The sequence below is a fragment of the Scyliorhinus canicula genome, chromosome 28 (assembly GCF_902713615.1).
Source record: "Scyliorhinus canicula chromosome 28, sScyCan1.1, whole genome shotgun sequence".
Lineage (NCBI taxonomy): Eukaryota > Metazoa > Chordata > Chondrichthyes > Carcharhiniformes > Scyliorhinidae > Scyliorhinus > Scyliorhinus canicula.
Window position 1 is genome coordinate 2,534,269 of NC_052173.1, and position 17,687 is coordinate 2,551,955.

General features: G+C 52.8%; 1 protein-coding gene across 4 annotated transcripts in view; it reads left to right on the forward strand.

The window, feature by feature from the left end:
* LOC119958200 (signal transducer and activator of transcription 5B-like) overlaps nt 1-17,687 on the forward strand; it is a 233,156-nt gene that overhangs the window by 194,370 nt on the left and 21,099 nt on the right. For all 4 annotated transcript variants that reach the window (XM_038786579.1, XM_038786582.1, XM_038786578.1 and 1 more), the window contains 2 exons: nt 6,155-6,291; nt 7,795-7,941. In XM_038786579.1, coding sequence (XP_038642507.1) covers nt 6,155-6,291; nt 7,795-7,941 — 284 coding nt within the window. The remainder of the gene's footprint in view (nt 1-6,154; nt 6,292-7,794; nt 7,942-17,687) is intronic.

Consider the following 17,687-nt stretch of genomic DNA (forward strand, 5'->3'; position numbering starts at 1 on the left):
TCGAGGGGCCTGTGAGTACAGGTGGCCCTAATCTGCATTGGCTGATCGAGGGGCCTGTGAGTACAGGAGGCCCTAATCTGCATTGGCTGATCGAGGGGCCTGTGAGTACAGGAGGCCCTAATCTGCATTGCCTGATCGAGGGGCCTGTGAGTACAGGAGGCCCTAATCTGCATTGCCTGATCGAGGGGCCTGTGAGTACAGGAGGCCCTAATCTGCATTGCCTGATCGAGGGGCCTGTGAGTACAGGAGGCCCTAATCTGCATTGGCTGATCGAATGGCCTGTGAGTACAGGAGGCCCTAATCTGTATTGCCTGATCGAGGGGCCTGTGAGTACAGGAGGCCCTAATCTGCATTGCCTGATCGAGGGGGCTGTGAGTACAGGAGGCCCTAATCTGCATTGCCTGATCGAGGGGCCTGTGAGTACAGGAGGCCCTAATCTGCATTGGCTGATCGAGGGGCCTGTGAGTACAGGAGGCCCTAATCTGCATTGCCTGATCGAGGGGCCTGTGAGTACAGGAGGCCCTAATCTGCATTGGCTGATCGAATGGCCTGTGAGTACAGGAGGCCCTAATCTGTATTGGCTGATCAAGGGGCCTGTGAGTGCAGGAGGCCCTAATCTGTATTGGCTGATCGAATGGCCTGTGAGAGCAGGAGGCCCTAATCTGCATTGGCTGATCGAGGGGCCTGTGAGTACAGGAGGCCCTAATCTGCATTGCCTGATCGAGGGGCCTGTGAGTACAGGAGGCCCTAATCTGCATTGGCTGATCGAGGGGCCTGTGAGTACAGGTGGCCCTAATCTGCATTGTCTGATCGAGGGGCCTGTGAGTACAGGAGGCCCTAATCTGCATTGTCTGATCGAGGGGCCTGTGAGTACAGGAGGCCCTAATCTGCATTGTCTGATCGAGGGGCCTGTGAGTACAGGAGGCCATAATCTGCATTGTCTGATCGAGGGGCCTGTGAGTACAGGAGGCCCTAATCTGTATTGGCTGATCGAGGGGCCTGTGAGTACAGGAGGCCCTAATCTGCATTGGCTAATCGAGGGGCCTGTGAGTACAGGAGGCCCTAATCTGTATTGGCTGATCGAGGGGCCAGTGAGTGCAGGTGGCCCTAATCTGCATTGGCTAATCGAGGGGCCTGTGAGTACAGGTGGCCCTAATCTGCATTGCCTGATCGAGGGGCCTGTGAGTACAGGAGGCCCTAATCTGCATTGGCTGATCGAATGGCCTGTGAGTACAGGAGGCCCTAATCTGCATTGGCTGATCGAGGGGCCTGTGAGTACAGGAGGCCCTAATCTGCATTGGCTGATCGAGGGGCCTGTGAGTACAGGAGGCCCTAATCTGCATTGGCTGATCGAGGGGCCTGTGAGAGCAGGAGGCCCTAATCTGCATTGGCTGATCGAGGGGCCTGTGAGAGCAGGAGGCCCTAATCTGCATTGGCTGATCGAGGGGCCTGTGAGTACAGGAGGCCCTAATCTGCATTGCCTGATCGAGGGGCCTGTGAGTACAGGAGGCCCTAATCTGCATTGGCTGATCGAATGGCCTGTGAGTACAGGTGGCCCTAATCTGCATTGCCTGATCGAGGGGCCTGTGAGTACAGGAGGCCCTAATCTGCATTGCCTGATCGAGGGGCCTGTGAGTACAGGTGGCCCTAATCTGCATTGGCTGATCGAGGGGCCTGTGAGTACAGGAGGCCCTAATCTGCATTGGCTAATCGAGGGGCCTGTGAGTACAGGTGGCCCTGCAGATGCTAATTTTGGAATATTTCCCTCAAACTCCTCTTTGTTTCAAATACATACAAGTATCATCTTTACAATAGATTGATGAGCATCAGGTTAGATTGGCATTCAAAGCCACATTCCCCCAGAGAGATGAAAAAATGCATTTGAACTTCATTCTGTCTATCCCCTGATCAAATATGAATGACACAATGTACTGCAATGTGACTCAATCAGGGTCACCCAATCCTTTTCTTTGTATAGAAATATAAAATTACATTTTCACATTAAGTCAAACGTGACAAATGCAATGTTGTAGAGAGATGGTAATAACAACACCTAATAACAACCTGTCACATAAAGTTCCAGGCTAACTTTTTTGAGAACCATTGGATGCCAAGAACCGTGTCTGATTCTGCTGCTGATATTCTGAGTTATGACATTGTGGAAGTAAAGTTTTTCCATCTGCATATAATATTATACACTAGTGTAGCCTCGATGTAGCCACTATGTAGCTACTGTACTATGAAGCTACTGTTGCGGGGGACGACTTACCAGAGGTAAGCAATGGGGCACAGGTCTCTGGCACAGAGTCTGTCCCTGTTGCTCAGAAGGGAAGGCAGAAGAGGAACAGAGCACTTGTCATTGGGGACTCCATAGTTAGAGGAACAGACAGGAGGTTCTGTGGGAACGAAAGAGACTCACGGTTGGTGTGTTGCCTCCCAGGTGCCAGGGTTCGTGATCTCTCTGATCGTGTTTTTGGGATCCTTAAGAGGGAGGGGGAGCAGCCCCAAGTCATGGTCCACATAGGTACCAACGACATAGGTAGGAAGAGAGATGGGGATTTGAGACAGAAATTCAGGGAGCTAGGGTGGCAGCTGAGAGCTAGAACAAACAGAGTTGTTATCTCTGGGTTGTTACCCGTGCCACGTGCTAGCGAAGTGAGAAATAAGGAGAGAGAGGAGTTGAACACGTGGCTACAGGAATGGTGCAGGAGGGAGGGTTTTGGCTTCCTGGATAATTGGGGCTCATTCTGGGGTAGGTGAGACCTCTACAAACAGGATGGTCTTCACCTGAACCAGAGGGGTACCAATATCCTGGGGGGGAGATTTGCTAGTGCTCTTCGGGGGGGTTTAAACTAATTCAGCAGGGGGATGGGAACCTAAATTGTCGTCCCAGTGTACAGGATGTTGAGAGTAGTGAGGTCAGGGATAGGGTTAAAAGTTCGAAAGAGGGCACCGGCAAGCAAGACGCTGGTTTGAAGTGTGTCTACTTCAACGCCAGGAGCATCCGGAATAAGGTGGGTGAGCTTGCAGCATGGGTTGGTACCTGGGATCTCGATGTTGTGGCGATTTCGGAGACATGGGTAGAGCAGGGACAGGAATGGTTGTTGCAGGTTCCAGGATTTAGATGTTTCTGTAAGAACAGAGAAGATGGTAAAAGAGGGGGGGTGTGGCATTGTTAATCAAGGAAAGTATTACGGCGGTAGAAAGGACGTTTGAGGACTCGTCTACTGAGGTAGTATGGGCCGAGGTTAGGAACAGGAGAGGAGAGGTCACCCTGTTGGGAGTTGTCTATAGACCTCCGAATAGTTCCAGAGATGTAGAGGAAAGGATTGCAAAGATGATTCTCGACAGGAGCGAGAGTAACAGGGAAGTTGTTATGGGGGACTTTAACTTTCCAAATATTGACTGGAAATACTATAGTTCGAGTACTATAGATGGGTCAGTTTTTGTACAGTGTGTGCAGGAGGGTTTTCTGACACAGTATGTAGACAGGCCAACAAGGGGCGAGGCCACATTGGATTTGGTACTGGGTAATGAACCCGGCCAGGTGTTAGATTTAGATGTAGGTGAGCACTTTGGTGATAGTGATCACAACTCGGTTATGTTTACTTTAGCAATGGGCAGGGATAGGTATATACTGCAAGGCAAGAATTATAGCTGGGGGAAAGGCAATTATGATGCTATTCGGCAAGATTTAGGATGTATAGGATGAGGAAGGAAACTGCAGGGGATGGGTACAATCGAAATGTTGAGCTTTTTCAAGGAACAGCTACTGCGTGTCCTTGATAAGTATGTACCTGTCAGGCAGGGAGGAAGTTGTCGAGCAAGGGAACCGTGGTTTACTAAGGAAGTTGAAGCACTTGTCAAGAGGAAGAAGAAGGCTTATGTTAGGATGAGACATGAAGGCTCAGTTAGGGCACTTGAGAGTTACAAGTTAGCCAGGAAGGACCTAAAGGGAGAGTTAAGAAGAGCGAGGAGAGGACACGAAAAGTCGTTGGCGGATAGGATCAAGGAAAACCCTAAGGCTTTCTATAGGTATATCAGGAACAAAAGAATGACTAGAGAAAGATTAGGGCCAATCAAGGATAGTAGTGGAAAGTTGTGTGTGGAATCAGAGGAGATAGGGGAAGCGTTAAATGGATATTTTTCGTCAGTGTTTACACTGGAGAAAGACAATGTTGTTGAGGAGAATACTCCGGTTCAGTTGACCAGGCTAGATGAAATTGAGGTTCAAAAGGAGGAGGTGTTAGCAATTTTGGAAAATGTCAAAATAGATAAGTCCCCTGGGCCAGATGGAATTTATCCTATGATTCTCTGGGAAGCCAGGGAGGAGATTGCAGAGCCTTTGTCCTTGATCTTTATGTCGTCTTTGTCGACAGGAATAGTGCCGGAAGACTGGAGGATAGCAAATGTTGTCCCCTTGTTCAAGAAGGGGAGTAGAGACAACCCTGGTAATTATAGACCTGTGAGCCTTACTTCGGTTGTGGGTAAAATGTTGGAAAAGGTTATAAGAGATAGGGTTTATAATCATCTTGAAAAGAACAAGTTGATTAGCGATACTCAACACGGTTTTGTGAAGGGTAGGTCATGCCTCACAAACCTTATTGAGTTTTTTGAGAAGGTGACCAAACAGGTGGATGAGGGTAAAGCGGTTGATGTGGTGTATATGGATTTCAGTAAGGCGTTTGATGAGGTTCCCCACTGTAGGCTATTGCAGAAAATAAGTAAGTATGGGATTGAAGGGGCAGCACGGTGGCCTAGTGGTTAGCACAACCGCCTCACGGCGCTGAGGTCCCAGGTTCGATCCCGGCTCTGGGTCACTGTCCGTGTGGAGTTTGCACATTCTTCCCGTGTCTGCGTGGGTTTCGCCCCCACAACCCAAAAATGTGCAGAGTAGGTGGATTGGCCACGCTAAATTGCCCCTTAATTGGAAAAAATAATTGGGTAATCTAAATTTATTTAAAAAAAAAAAAAAAGTATGGCATTGAAGGTGATTTAGCGGTTTGGATCAGTAATTGGCTAGCTGAAAGAAGACAGAGGGTGGTGGTTGATGGCAAATGTCCATCCTGGAGTTCAGTTACTAGTGGTGTACCGCAAGGATCTGTTTTGGGGCCACTGCTGTTTGTCATTTTTATAAATGACCTGGAAGAGGGTGTAGAAGGATGGGTTAGTAAATTTGCAGATGACACGAAGGTCGGTGGAGTTGTGGATAGTGCTGAAGGATGTTATAGGATACAGAGGGACATAGATAAGCTGCAGAGCTGGGCTGAGAGGTGGCAGATGGAGTTTAATGAGGAAAAGTGTGAGGTGGTTCACTTTGGAAGGAGTAACAGGAATGCAGAGTACTGGGCTAATGGCAAGATTCTTGGTAGTGTAGATGAACAGAGAGATCTCGGCATCCAGGTACATAAATCCCTGAAAGTTGCCACCCAGGTTAATAGGGCTGTTAAGAAGGCATATGGTGTGCTAGCCTTTATCAGTAGGGGGATTGAGTTTCGAAGCCACAAGGTCATGCTGCAGCTGTACATAACTCTGGTGCGGCTGCACCTGGAGTACTGCATGCAGTTCTGGTCACCACATTATCGGAAGGATGTGGAAGCTTTGGAAAGTGTTCAGAGGAGATTTACTAGGATGTTGCCTGGTATGGAGGGATGGTCTTACGAGGAAAGGCTCAGGGAATTGAGGTTGTTTTCGTTAGAGAGGAGAAGGCTGAGAGGTGACTTAATAGAGACATATAAGATAGTCAGAGGGTTAGATAGGATGGACAGTGAGAGTCTTTTTCCTCGGATGGTGATGACCAACACGAGGGGATATAGCTTTAAATTGAGGGTTGATAGATATAGGACAGATGTCAGAGGCAGTTTCTTTACTCAGAGAGTAGTAGGGGTGTGGAACGCCCTGCCTGCAATAGTAGTAGACTCGCCAAATTTAAGGGCATTTAAGTGGTCACTGGATAGACATATGGATGAAAATGGAATAGTGTAGGTCAGATAGGCTTCAGATGGTTTCACAGGTCGGCGCAACATCGAGGGCCGAAGGGCCCGTACTGCGCTGTAATGTTCTATATTCTATGTTCTACTATAGTAGCTTCTTGCCACTATTCTGATCTGGGAAGGGTTTTGCTGAGGCCATTCACTCTCCTTTTTATTTGCAGGTTGATCCATGGTTTTGTAAGTAAGCAATATGCCAACAGACTGCTCAATCAGCGAGTGAATGGGACCTTTCTGCTGCGCTTCAGTGACTCTGAGATTGGAGGGATTACAATAGCATGGATTGATGATTCTGAGAAAGGTATCACTTTCTGCTTCTTGCAATGCTTCCAGAGATTTGGAGAACGTTTGGATATATTTGCCTAATAATCTATAATGTTGGATCTTCCACTCAATGTGCTGCAAGCACAAAGTACATAGTGGGAACTCCGATATTTAGTTTATTCGGACTTTTTGAAATCCACATTTCGAATTAAATTTAAAAGTCACAGGAATCCAGAAGAGAACATATGGGCCTTGATAACATCATACAGGATGTTCATGAGAAGTGTAATGTCAAACTGGGGACCGTACTGAATGGAACAATCCAGCCTTTCCATTCTCGATAAACTCCCTGCGTCTCAGCCCATCAATTTCAAAATCAATGGGCAGGATATTTTGGTTGTTCACACTGGTGGGATCGTACTATGCTGCCGACGGCACACAGTCCTGTGGGTTGCGTTGCAGCAAGGGATGTGTTCAATGGAAAACCCCGATGACAACAGTGGGACCAGTAGATCCGGCGAACCGCCCTTCACCGCTGCAGACCTGCTGTGGCGGAGGAGGGAAATCCCAGTCCTCGTCTTCAAATTTCTCAATGGCCTGATCTCAATGAGCACTTCTTCAAACTAGTGGTCTAAACAGCTAGCTTGTAATGCGGAACAGGGCCAGCAGCACGGTTCAATCCCCGTACCAGCCTCCCCGAACAGGCGGCGGAATGTGGCGACTAGGGGCTTTTCACAGTAACTTCATTGAAGCCTACTTGTGACAAGAAGTGATGACTATTATATGGGTTGAGAGGCGGTAGGTTTAGAACTGAGATGAGGAGGAAATACTCACAGCGAGGGTGGTGAATTTGTGGAACTCTCTGCCCCATAGTGCAGTGGAATCTGAGTCATTAAATGGTTTCAATACGGAGATGACGTATTTCTGATTTTTTTTAAAACAGGTTAGAGGGATATGGGGAACAGGTAGGGAAGTGGCTTTGAGACCAGGAAGAGATCAGCCGTGATTTGATTGAATGGCGGAGCAGGCTCAAAGGGCTGAATTGTCTGCTTCCTGCTCCTAATTCCTGCTCCTAATTAAGGGTAGCATGGTGGTTAGCATAAATGCTTCACAGCTCCAGGGTCCCAGGTTCGATTCCCGGCTGGGTCGCTGTCTGTGTGGAGTCTGCACGTCCTCCCCGTGTGTGCGTGGGTTTCCTCCGGGTGCTCCGGTTTCCTCCCACAGTCCAAAGATGTGCGGGTTAGGTGGATTGGCCATGCTAAATTGCCCGTAGTGTCCTAAAAAGTAAGGTTAAGGGGGGGGGGGGTTGTTGGGGTACGGGTATAGGGTGGATACGTGGGTTTGAGTAGGGTGATCATGGCTCGGCACAACATCGAGGGCCGAAGGGCCTGTTCTGTGCTGTACTGTTCTATGTTCTATGTTCTAATTCCTATGTTCCTTAACCTTTGTTTCACCAAGTATTGAACTGCATAGACAACGATGTAAAGTTTGTGCCCCCCTGAATTGCATTGTTTCAGCCTGATTGTGTTTGATGTTGCAGGTGGCAGACAGGTATTCAATGTGCAGCCTTTCACCACAAAGGATTTAACTATTCGATCACTTGGAGATCGTGTCCGAGATATTGAACGCCTGCTTTACCTGTACTCCAACAGACCCAAAGATGAAGCATTCAAAAAGTACTATACAAGTATGTACCAAGAATCTTGTATCAAACCACATGCAGATGGGCTGTAAAGCGCATGGTGTTGCTATAGTGCAGGACAACAATGGCTGTTTAAATTGATGTAGAACACGCTGCCAGCTCTGCATTATTCTCCCATCAATCATATCAAAGTGCTGCTTCGCAAAGATCTGATGGGCAGTTGCCACACTTGCTATTAAATTTCGAGGGGACAATTTTTGTCTGACACATTATTTTGGATGGGAGCAGGAGGTACAATCACTGATCTGCCTCATTATGTATCCAGCAAGCTGAGAGTGCTAAATGGATGCTCTGAAGCAACTTGCTGGTTAGGGAGGGTAGAAAGACACTGTCGGCTGATATCCAAGGCCTTGGGGAGGAAGTGGTGGGGGAGGCAAATAGAAATTTGAACACAAATTTGGAGAAGCCTGCAGTGGTCCCTTTAAATGTCCCTGGTTCGATCACGCCATGTATGGGTGCAATAGGCAGGCATAGTACACACTCTATTTATTGGCACTGGGTCTTGCAATGGACCTGGGGCCCCAATTTAAATATTGAAATAAGGCTCCTGTCTTGCATGGGTTTCCTTTGGGTGCTCTGGTTTCCTCCCACAGTCCAAAGATGTGCAGGTTAGGTGGATTGGCCATGATAAATTGTCCCTTAGTGCCCAAAGATGTGCAGGTTAGGTGGATTGGCCATGATAAATTGCCCCTTAGTGTTCAAAGATGTACAGGTTAGGTGGATTGGCTGTGATAAATTGCCCCTTAGTGTTCAAAGATGTGCAGGTTAGGTGGATTGGCCATGATAAATTGCCCCTTAGTGCCCAAAGATGTACAGGTTAGGTGGATTGGCTGTGATAAATTGCCCCTTAGTGTTCAAAGATGTGCAGGTTAGGTGGATTGGCTGTGATAAATTGCCCCTTAGTGTTCAAAGATGTACAGGTTAGGTGGATTGGCTGTGATCAATTGCCCCTTAGTGTTCAAAGATGTACAGGTTAGGTGGATTGGCTGTGATCAATTGCCCCTTAGTGTTCAAAGATGTGCAGGTTAGGTGGATTGGCTGTGATCAATTGCCCCTTAGTGTTCAAAGATGTACAGGTTAGGTGGATTGGCTGTGATCAATTGCCCCTTAGTGTTCAAAGATGTACAGGTTAGGTGGATTGGCTGTGATCAATTGCCCCTTAGTGTTCAAAGATGTGCAGGTTAGGTGGATTGGCTGTGATCAATTGCTCTTAGTGGTGACCAAAAAGGTTAGGCGGGCTTACTGGGTTATGGGGATAGGGTGGAGGCGTGGGCTGAAGTAGGGTGCTCTTTCCAAGCGCCGGTGCAGCCTCGATGGGCCGAACATCCTCCTTCGCTGTAAATTCCATAATAATAATCTTTATTAGTGTCACAAGTAGGCTTACATTAAACACTGCAATGATGGTTAGATCCTCTCTTATAGGAGATGGCCATTGCCTGGTACTTGTATGGCGCAAATGTAACTTGCCACTTATCAGCCCAAGTCTGAATATTGTCCAGATTTCTTTTATCTCCTCTTTTTTCTCTCTTTCTCTTTTCCTTCTTTCTCGCGCTCTCTTTTCTTTTCGCTCTCTTTTCTCTCTCCTTTTCTCTCTCTCTCCTCTCTCTCTCTCTGTCTCTCTCCCTCTCTGGCTCTGTCTCGCTCTCTGGCTCTGTCTACCTCTCTGTCTCTCTCTGGCTCTGTCTCTCTCTGGCTCTGTCTCTCTCTGGCTCTGTCTCTCTCTGGCTCTGTCTCTCTCTGGCTCTGTCTCTCTCTGGCTCTGTCTCTCTCTGGCTCTGTCTCTCTCTGGCTCTGTCTCTCTCTGGCTCTGTCTCTCTCTGGCTCTGTCTCTCTCTGGCTCTGTCTCTCTCTGGCTATCTCTGGCTCTCTCTGGCTATCTCTGGCTCTCTCTGGCTCTGTCTCTCTCTGGCTCTGTCTCTCTCTGGCTCTGTCTCTCCCTGGCTCTGTCTCTCCCTGGCTCTGTCTCTCCCTGGCTCTGTCTCTCCCTGGCTCTGTCTCTCCCTGGCTCTGTCTCTCCCTGGCTCTGTCTCTCCCTGGCTCTGTCTCTCCCTGGCTCTGTCTCTCCCTGGCTCTGTCTCTCCCTGGCTCTGTCTCTCCCTGGCTCTGTCTCTCCCTGGCTCTGTCTCTCTCTGGCTCTGTCTCTCTCTGGCTCTGTCTCTCTCTGGCTCTGTCTCTCTGGCTGGCTCTGTCTCTCTCTCTGGCTGGCTCTGTCTCTCTCTCTGGCTGGCTCTGTCTCTCTCTCTGGCTGGCTCTGTCTCTCTCTCTGGCTGGCTCTGTCTCTCTCTCTGGCTGGCTCTGTCTCTCTCTCTGGCTGGCTCTGTCTCTCTCTCTGGCTGGCTCTGTCTCTCTCTCTGGCTGGCTCTGTCTCTCTCTCTGGCTGGCTCTGTCTCTCTCTCTGGCTGGCTCTGTCTCTCTCTCTGGCTGGCTCTGTCTCTCTCTCTGGCTGGCTCTGTCTCTCTCTCTGGCTGGCTCTGTCTCTCTCTCTGGCTGGCTCTGTCTCTCTCTCTGGCTGGCTCTGTCTCTCTCTCTGGCTGGCTCTGTCTCTCTCTCTGGCTGGCTCTGTCTCTCTCTCTGGCTGGCTCTGTCTCTCTCTCTGGCTGGCTCTGTCTCTCTCTCTGGCTGGCTCTGTCTCTCTCTCTGGCTGGCTCTGTCTCTCTCTCTGGCTGGCTCTGTCTCTCTCTCTGGCTGGCTCTGTCTCTCTCTCTGGCTGGCTCTGTCTCTCTCTCTGGCTGGCTCTGTCTCTCTCTCTGGCTGGCTCTGTCTCTCTCTCTGGCTGGCTCTGTCTCTCTCTCTGGCTGGCTCTGTCTCTCTCTCTGGCTGGCTCTGTCTCTCTCTCTGGCTGGCTCTGTCTCTCTCTCTGGCTGGCTCTGTCTCTCTCTCTGGCTGGCTCTGTCTCTCTCTCTGGCTGGCTCTGTCTCTCTGGCTGGCTCTCTATCTCAATGGCTCTGTCGCTTTCTCTCTCTCTGTCTCTCTCTCCTGCTCTCTGGCTCTCTCTCTATCTCTCTCTCTGGCTCTCTCTCTGGCTCTCTCTCTGGCTCTCTCTCTCTCTCTCTGTCTGTCTCTCTGTCTGTCTGTCTCTCTCTCTCTCTCTCTCTCTGTGTGTCTCTCTGTCTCTGTCTCTATCTCTCTGTCTCTCTCTCTCTGTGTGTCTCTCTCTCTCTGTCTCTCTCTCTCTCTGTGTGTGTGTGTGTGTGTGTGTCTCTCTCTCTCTCCCTCTCTCTCTCTCTCTCTCTCTGTCTCTCTCGCTGGCTCTCTCTCTCGCTGTCTCTCTCTCTCTCTCTCGCTGGCTCTCTCTCTCTCGCTGGCTCTCTCTATCTCGCTGCCTCTGGCTCTGTCCCTCGCTGGCTGGCTCTCTGTCTCTCTCTTTGTCCCTCTCTCTGTCTCTCTCTCTCTGTGATGGAACCATCAATTCACCAGACACGTGTTTTCCGATATGAATATAGGCTTTAATCTACTTACTACAGAGCCAGCCTGTTACCCGTTGATGAACTCTCAGTGAACTGCAGGCTGACTCTGGACAAGGGTATTTATACAGCAGCACTAAGGGGCAAAGTCGTGGGCGGAGCCAAGGATGGAGCCCTGTACAAGTTCCTGAGCATTCCCAGAGCTACGGATAACGCTACTGCGCTTACAAAGATATAGTGTGAATTATCATGTTACATTCACCCCCTGCAAAAAAAATCAAGTCCGGCGGGGGTGGTGGTCTACAAAGTCAGTCTGTCCAGTGATCGAATTGTCTGCTGTGATCTGCGGAGCACCGGGGTTGCAGCCTCTTGCGGTGGCTGGATGGGTGTTGTGTGCTGGGGTACGATGGGGGACTCCAGGGAGGGTTGTGTCCGAGCTTCATACTCTCCTGGTTCGACTGGGGGCGCTGGGGGCTGGCCGGCATGGGTGCGCGGAACTGATGGAGCGAGCTCGTGGGCTCGGGAGCACGAGGGGGCGGCAGCATGGGGTGTAGGGTGAGGGGTCCTTCTGTGGGGGTAGAGGGGGCGCTGGATCCGGCGGGTGCCAGATCCCGGAGGGATACAGTGTCCTGATGGCCGTCAGGGAACTCGAAGGCATACTGGGGGTTGGAGTGGGGCGGGGGGGGGGGGGGGCTGGATCCGGCGGGTGCCAGATCCCGGAGGGATACAGTGTCCTGGCGGCCGTCAGGGAACTCAAAGGCATACTGGGGGTTGGAGTGGAGCAGGTGCACCTTCCCAACAAGGGGGTCGGTTTTGTGCCCCCTGACGTGCTTCCTCAGGAGTACGGGGCCCGGCGTCCTCAGCCATGCCGGAAGTGAGACCCCCGTGGTAGTGCCCCTGGAAAAAATGAAGAGCCTCTCGTGAGGGTTCTGATTGGTCACTGTGCACAAAAGGGACCTAATAGCGTGGAGCGCGTCTGGGAGGACTTGCTGCCACTGGGAGACTTGGAGCTTTCTAGACCGGAGGGTCAGTAGGACGGTCTTCCAGACCGTCGCGTTCTCCCTCTCCACCTGCCCGTTCCCCCTGGGGTTGTAGCTGGTAGTCCTGCTCGAGGCGATGCCCTTGTCGAGCAGGTACTGACACAGCTCGTCGCTCATGAAGGACGAACCCCGGTCGCTGTGTACGTAGCTGAGGAAACCGAACAGGGTGAAGACACTATGCAGGGCCCTAATGACTGTGTGGGAGGTCATATCAGGGCACGGGATAGCGAATGGAAAGCGGGAGAACTCGTCTACGACGTTTAAGAAGTAGATGTTCTTGTTAGTTGAGGGGAGTGGCCCTTTGAAATCAATCGCAAGGCGTTCAAAGGGCCTAGAAGCCTTGACCAGGTGGGCCCTGTCTGGTCTATAGAAGTGCGGTTTGCACTCCGCACAGATCGGGCAGTCCCTGGTGACCACTTTTACCTCCTCGTTGGAGAAAGGCAGGTTTCGGGCCCTGATGTAGTGGGCGAGCCGGGTGATGTCAATCTGCACGCTGGCGCATGTCCCGCGGGATAGGGCATCCGGAGGCTCGTTGAGCTTCCCGGGTCGATACTTAATGTCGTAATTGTAGGTGGAGAGTTCGATCCTCCACCTCAGAATTTTGTCGTTTTTAATTTTGCCCCTTTGCGAGTTGTCAAACATGAAGGCAACCGATCTTTGGTCGGTGATGAGGGTGAACCTCCTACCTGCGAGGTAGTGCCTCCAGTAACGAACAGCCTCCACAATGGCTTGTGCTTCTTTCTCGACTGAGGAGTGTCGGAGTTCTGAAGCGGAGAGGGTATGGGAGAAAAATGCGACTGGTCTCCCTGCCTGATTTAAAGTGGCTGCTAAAACTACCTCTGAGGCGTCGCTCTCAACCTGGAATGGAGTGGATTCATCCACCGCCCGCATGGCCGCTTTGGCGATGTCCTCCTTGATGCAGTTGAAGGCCTGGCGCGCCTCAGCTGACAGGGGAAATTGTGTGGCCTTAAAGAATGGGCGGGCTTTGTCCGCATATTGAGGGACCCACTGGGCGTAGTAGGAAAAGAAGCCCAAGCACCGTTTGAGGGCCTTGGGACAATGAGGGAGGGGGAGTTCTACGGTCCGGGTCGGGGCCCAGGACTCCGTTTTCCACGACATAGCCGAGGATGGCTAGTCTGGTTGTGCGGAAAACGCATTTCTCCTTGTTGTACGTGAGATTCAGTCTCTGTGCCGTCTGGAGAAAACGGTGGAGGTTGGCGTCGTGGTCCTGCTGGTCATAGCCGCAGATGGTGACATTGTCCAGATACGGAAACGTGGCCCACAGCCCGTACTGGTCCACCATTCGGTCCATTGCTCGTTGGAACACCGAAACCCCGTTAGTGACGCCGAAGGGGACCCGGAGGAAATGGAAGAGGCGGCCATCGGCCTCGAATGCCGTGTAGTGGCGGTCCTCCGGGCGGATTGGGAGCTGGTGGTATGCAGACTTCAGATCCACCGTGGAGAAGAGCCGGTACTGGGCGATCTGGTTTACCATGTCTGCAATCCTGGGGAGGGGATACGTGTCGAGGAGCGTAAATCTATTTATGGTCTGACTATAGTCGACAACCATGCGGAATTTTTCCCCGGTCTTAACGACCACCACCTGAGCTCTCCAGGGACTATTGCTGGCCTCTATAATCCCCTCACTGAGAAGCCTTCGGACCTCTGCTCTGATAAATACCCTATCCTGCAGGCTGTACCGCCTGCTACGAGTGGCTATGGGTTTCCAGTCCTTTGTGAGATTGGCAAAGAGAGGAGGGAGGGGATTCGCAGCGTAGCGAGGCTGCAGATAGTGAGTGGGGGCAGGGGCCCGCCGAAGCTGAGGGTGAGGCTCTTAAGGTTACACTGAAAATCTAGGCCTAATAAGAGTGACGCGCAGAGGTCGGGCAAAACGTAGAGTTTGAATTTTGAGTAGCTAGCGCCTCGGATTGTGAGTGTCGCGGCGGTGCGGCCCTGGATCTGGACAGAATGTGAGCCTGAAGTGAGCGAGATAGTTTGCTGCACGGGGAAAACGGGGAGCGAACAGCATCTTACCAGGTCTGGGCGTATGAAGCTCTCAGTGCTCCCAGAGTTGAAGAGGCATGGCGTTTTGTACCCGTTGATTTGGACCTCTGCCATCGGATTTCGCAGATGCTTCGGGCGTGATTGATCCAGAGTGACTGCGCTGAGATTGCGGCTCGATCAGCTGTGCTGGAGTGGCCCCGTGATGACTGCCCTCTGAGTTCATAGTCGTATTCTTCCGATGAGTTGTCCGAGCGCGGAGATGCAGGTCGGGCCCGTGGATCGCACGTGGCGGGCGGCGAGGAAGATGGCGTCCAAGATGGCGGCCCCCATGGGTCGCACGTGGCTGGCCGTGTGGTGGAAGTTTGCCAAGATGGCGGCCCCCATGGATCGCACGTGGCGGGAGGGGGCAGAGTCGGGGCGTAGGCCGCAGCGTTTCGGGCCCCGCCGGTCTGCGGGTGTGGGGAGCGATTACTTTGTGCTGCTGGGGAGCTGGAAGCTGGGGCCCTTTTAGCGAGGCACACTCGCGTAGTGGCCTTTCCGCCCACAGCTGCTGCAGGTCGCGTTGCGGGCTGGGCAGTGCTGCCGTGGGTGCTGATTCTGGCCGCAGAAATGGCAGGCTGGAGCAGCATAGTGGCTGGCTGGGGCAGCATAGTGGCTGGGGCAGCATAGTGGCTGGGGCAGCATAGTGGCTGGGGCAGCATAGTGGCTGGCTGGGGCAGTATAGTGGCTGGAGCAGCATAGTGGCTGGGGCAGCATGGTGGCTGGGGCAGCATAGTGGCTGGGGCAGCATAGTGGCTGGGGCAGCATAGTGGCTGGGGCAGCATAGTGGCTGGAGCAGCATAGTGGCTGGCTGGAGCAGCATAGTGGCTGGGGCAGCATAGTGGCTGGCTGGAGCAGCATAGTGGCTGGCTGGGGCAGCATAGTGGCTGGCTGGGGCAGCATAGTGGCTGGCTGGGGCAGCATAGTGGCTGGCTGGAGCAGCATAGTGGCTGGCTGGAGCAGCATAGTGGCTGGCTGGAGCAGCATAGTGGCTGGGGCAGCATAGTGGCTGGGGCAGCATAGTGGCTGGGGCAGCATAGTGGCTGGCTGGGGCAGTATAGTGGCTGGAGCAGCATAGTGGCTGGGGCAGCATAGTGGCTGGGGCAGCATAGTGGCTGGAGCAGCATAGTGGCTGGCTGGAGCAGCATAGTGGCTGGCTGGGGCAGCTTAGTGGCTGGCTGGAGCAGCATAGTGGCTGGCTGGAGCAGCATAGTGGCTGGGGCAGCATAGTGGCTGGCTGGAGCAGCATAGTGGCTGGCTGGGGCAGCATAGTGGCTGGCTGGGGCAGCATAGTGGCTGGCTGGGGCAGCATAGTGGCTGGCTGGAGCAGCATAGTGGCTGGCTGGAGCAGCATAGTGGCTGGCTGGGGCAGCATAGTGGCTGGCTGGGGCAGCATAGTGGCTGGGGCAGCATAGTGGCTGGCTGGAGCAGCATCGTGGCTGGCTGGAGCAGCATCGTGGCTGGGGCAGCATAGTGGCTGGCTGGAGCAGCATAGTGGCTGGCTGGAGCAGCATAGTGGCTGGGGCAGCATGGTGGCTGGGGCAGCATAGTGGCTGGAGCAGCATAGTGGCTGGGGCAGCATAGTGGCTGGGGCAGCATAGTGGCTGGCTGGGGCAGCATAGTGGCTGGCTGGAGCAGCATAGTGGCTGGCTGGGGCAGCATAGTGGCTGGCTGGGGCAGCATAGTGGCTGGCTGGAGCAGCATAGTGGCTGGCTGGGGCAGCATAGTGGCTGGGCTGGGGCAGCATAGTGGCTGGGCTGGGGCAGCATAGTGGCTGGGCTGGGGCAGCATAGTGGCTGGGCTGGGGCAGCATAGTGGCTGGCTGGGGCAGCATAGTGGCTGGCTGGAGCAGCATAGTGGCTGGGGCAGCATAGTGGCTGGGGCAGCATAGTGGCTGGGGCAGCATAGTGGCTGGCTGGGGCAGCATAGTGGCTGGAGCAGCATAGTGGCTGGGGCAGCATAGTGGCTGGCTGGGGCAGCATAGTGGCTGGGGCAGCATGGTGGCTGGCTGGGGCAGCATAGTGGCTGGAGCAGCATAGTGGCTGGGGCAGCATAGTGGCTGGCTGGAGCAGCATAGTGGCTGGCTGGAGCAGCATTGTGGCTGGCTGGAGCAGCATTGTGGCTGGCTGGAGCAGCATAGTGGCTGGCTGGGCAGCATAGTGGCTGGCTGGGGCAGCATGGTGGCTGGAGCAGCATAGTGGCTGGCTGGGGCAGCATAATGGCTGGCTGGGGCAGCATAGTGGCTGGGGCAGCATAGTGGCTGGCTGGAGCAGCATATTGGCTGGCTGGGCAGCATAGTGGCTGGGGCAGCATGGTGGCTGGAGCAGCATAGTGGCTGGGGCAGCATAGTGGCTGGCTGGGGCAGCATAGTGGCTGGAGCAGCATAGTGGCTGGGGCAGCATAGTGGCTGGCTGGAGCAGCATAGTGGCTGGCTGGAGCAGCATTGTGGCTGGCTGGAGCAGCATTGTGGCTGGCTGGAGCAGCATTGTGGCTGGCTGGAGCAGCATAGTGGCTGGCTGGAGCAGCATGGTGGCTGGGCGGCCGCGTAGCACAGGCCTGGGGGAGTCGCTGGTCGGGGGCCCATGATTGGGTCGCGGGGTCCGCGGGGAACGAGTTAAGGCTGCGGAAGGAGACCTCCATCGTGGTCGCAGCTTCCACAGTCGTTTCTAAGTCTTCGGCCCCCTTTTCCAGCAGTCGTTGGCGCACATAGTTAGACCCGAGGCCCGCTACAAAATCATCGCCTACAGCAAGTTCCCTGTGTTCAGCCGCGGTAACCGCTTGGTAATTACAGTCATTGGACAAATTATTGAGTTCCCTTAAAAATTCGGCGAGTGATTCTGTCGGCCGCTGGCGGCGAGTCGTGAACACATGGCGTGCGTAAACTTCATTAATGGGTCTTACATATATCTTATCGAGTATCGCTAGCGCTGCAGTATATGAACCGGCCGGGTTTAGTTGTGTAGAGATTCTGTGGCTCACCCTCGCGTGCAGTAGACTTGGCTTCTGTTCCTCTGTCGTTTCGGCTGTGCTCGCTTCTGCCAGGTAGGCCTTAAAGCACCGCAGCCAGTGGGAAAAGATTTCTTTTGCCTCTGCATCCTGTGGGTTGAGTTCCAGGCTTGAGGGCTGATTCCATGATCGATCCTGACTGTTCTTAAGTAGATTAAATTGATGGAACCATCAATTCACCAGACACGTGTTTCCGGTATGAATATAGGCTTTAATCTACTTACTGCAGAGCCAGCCT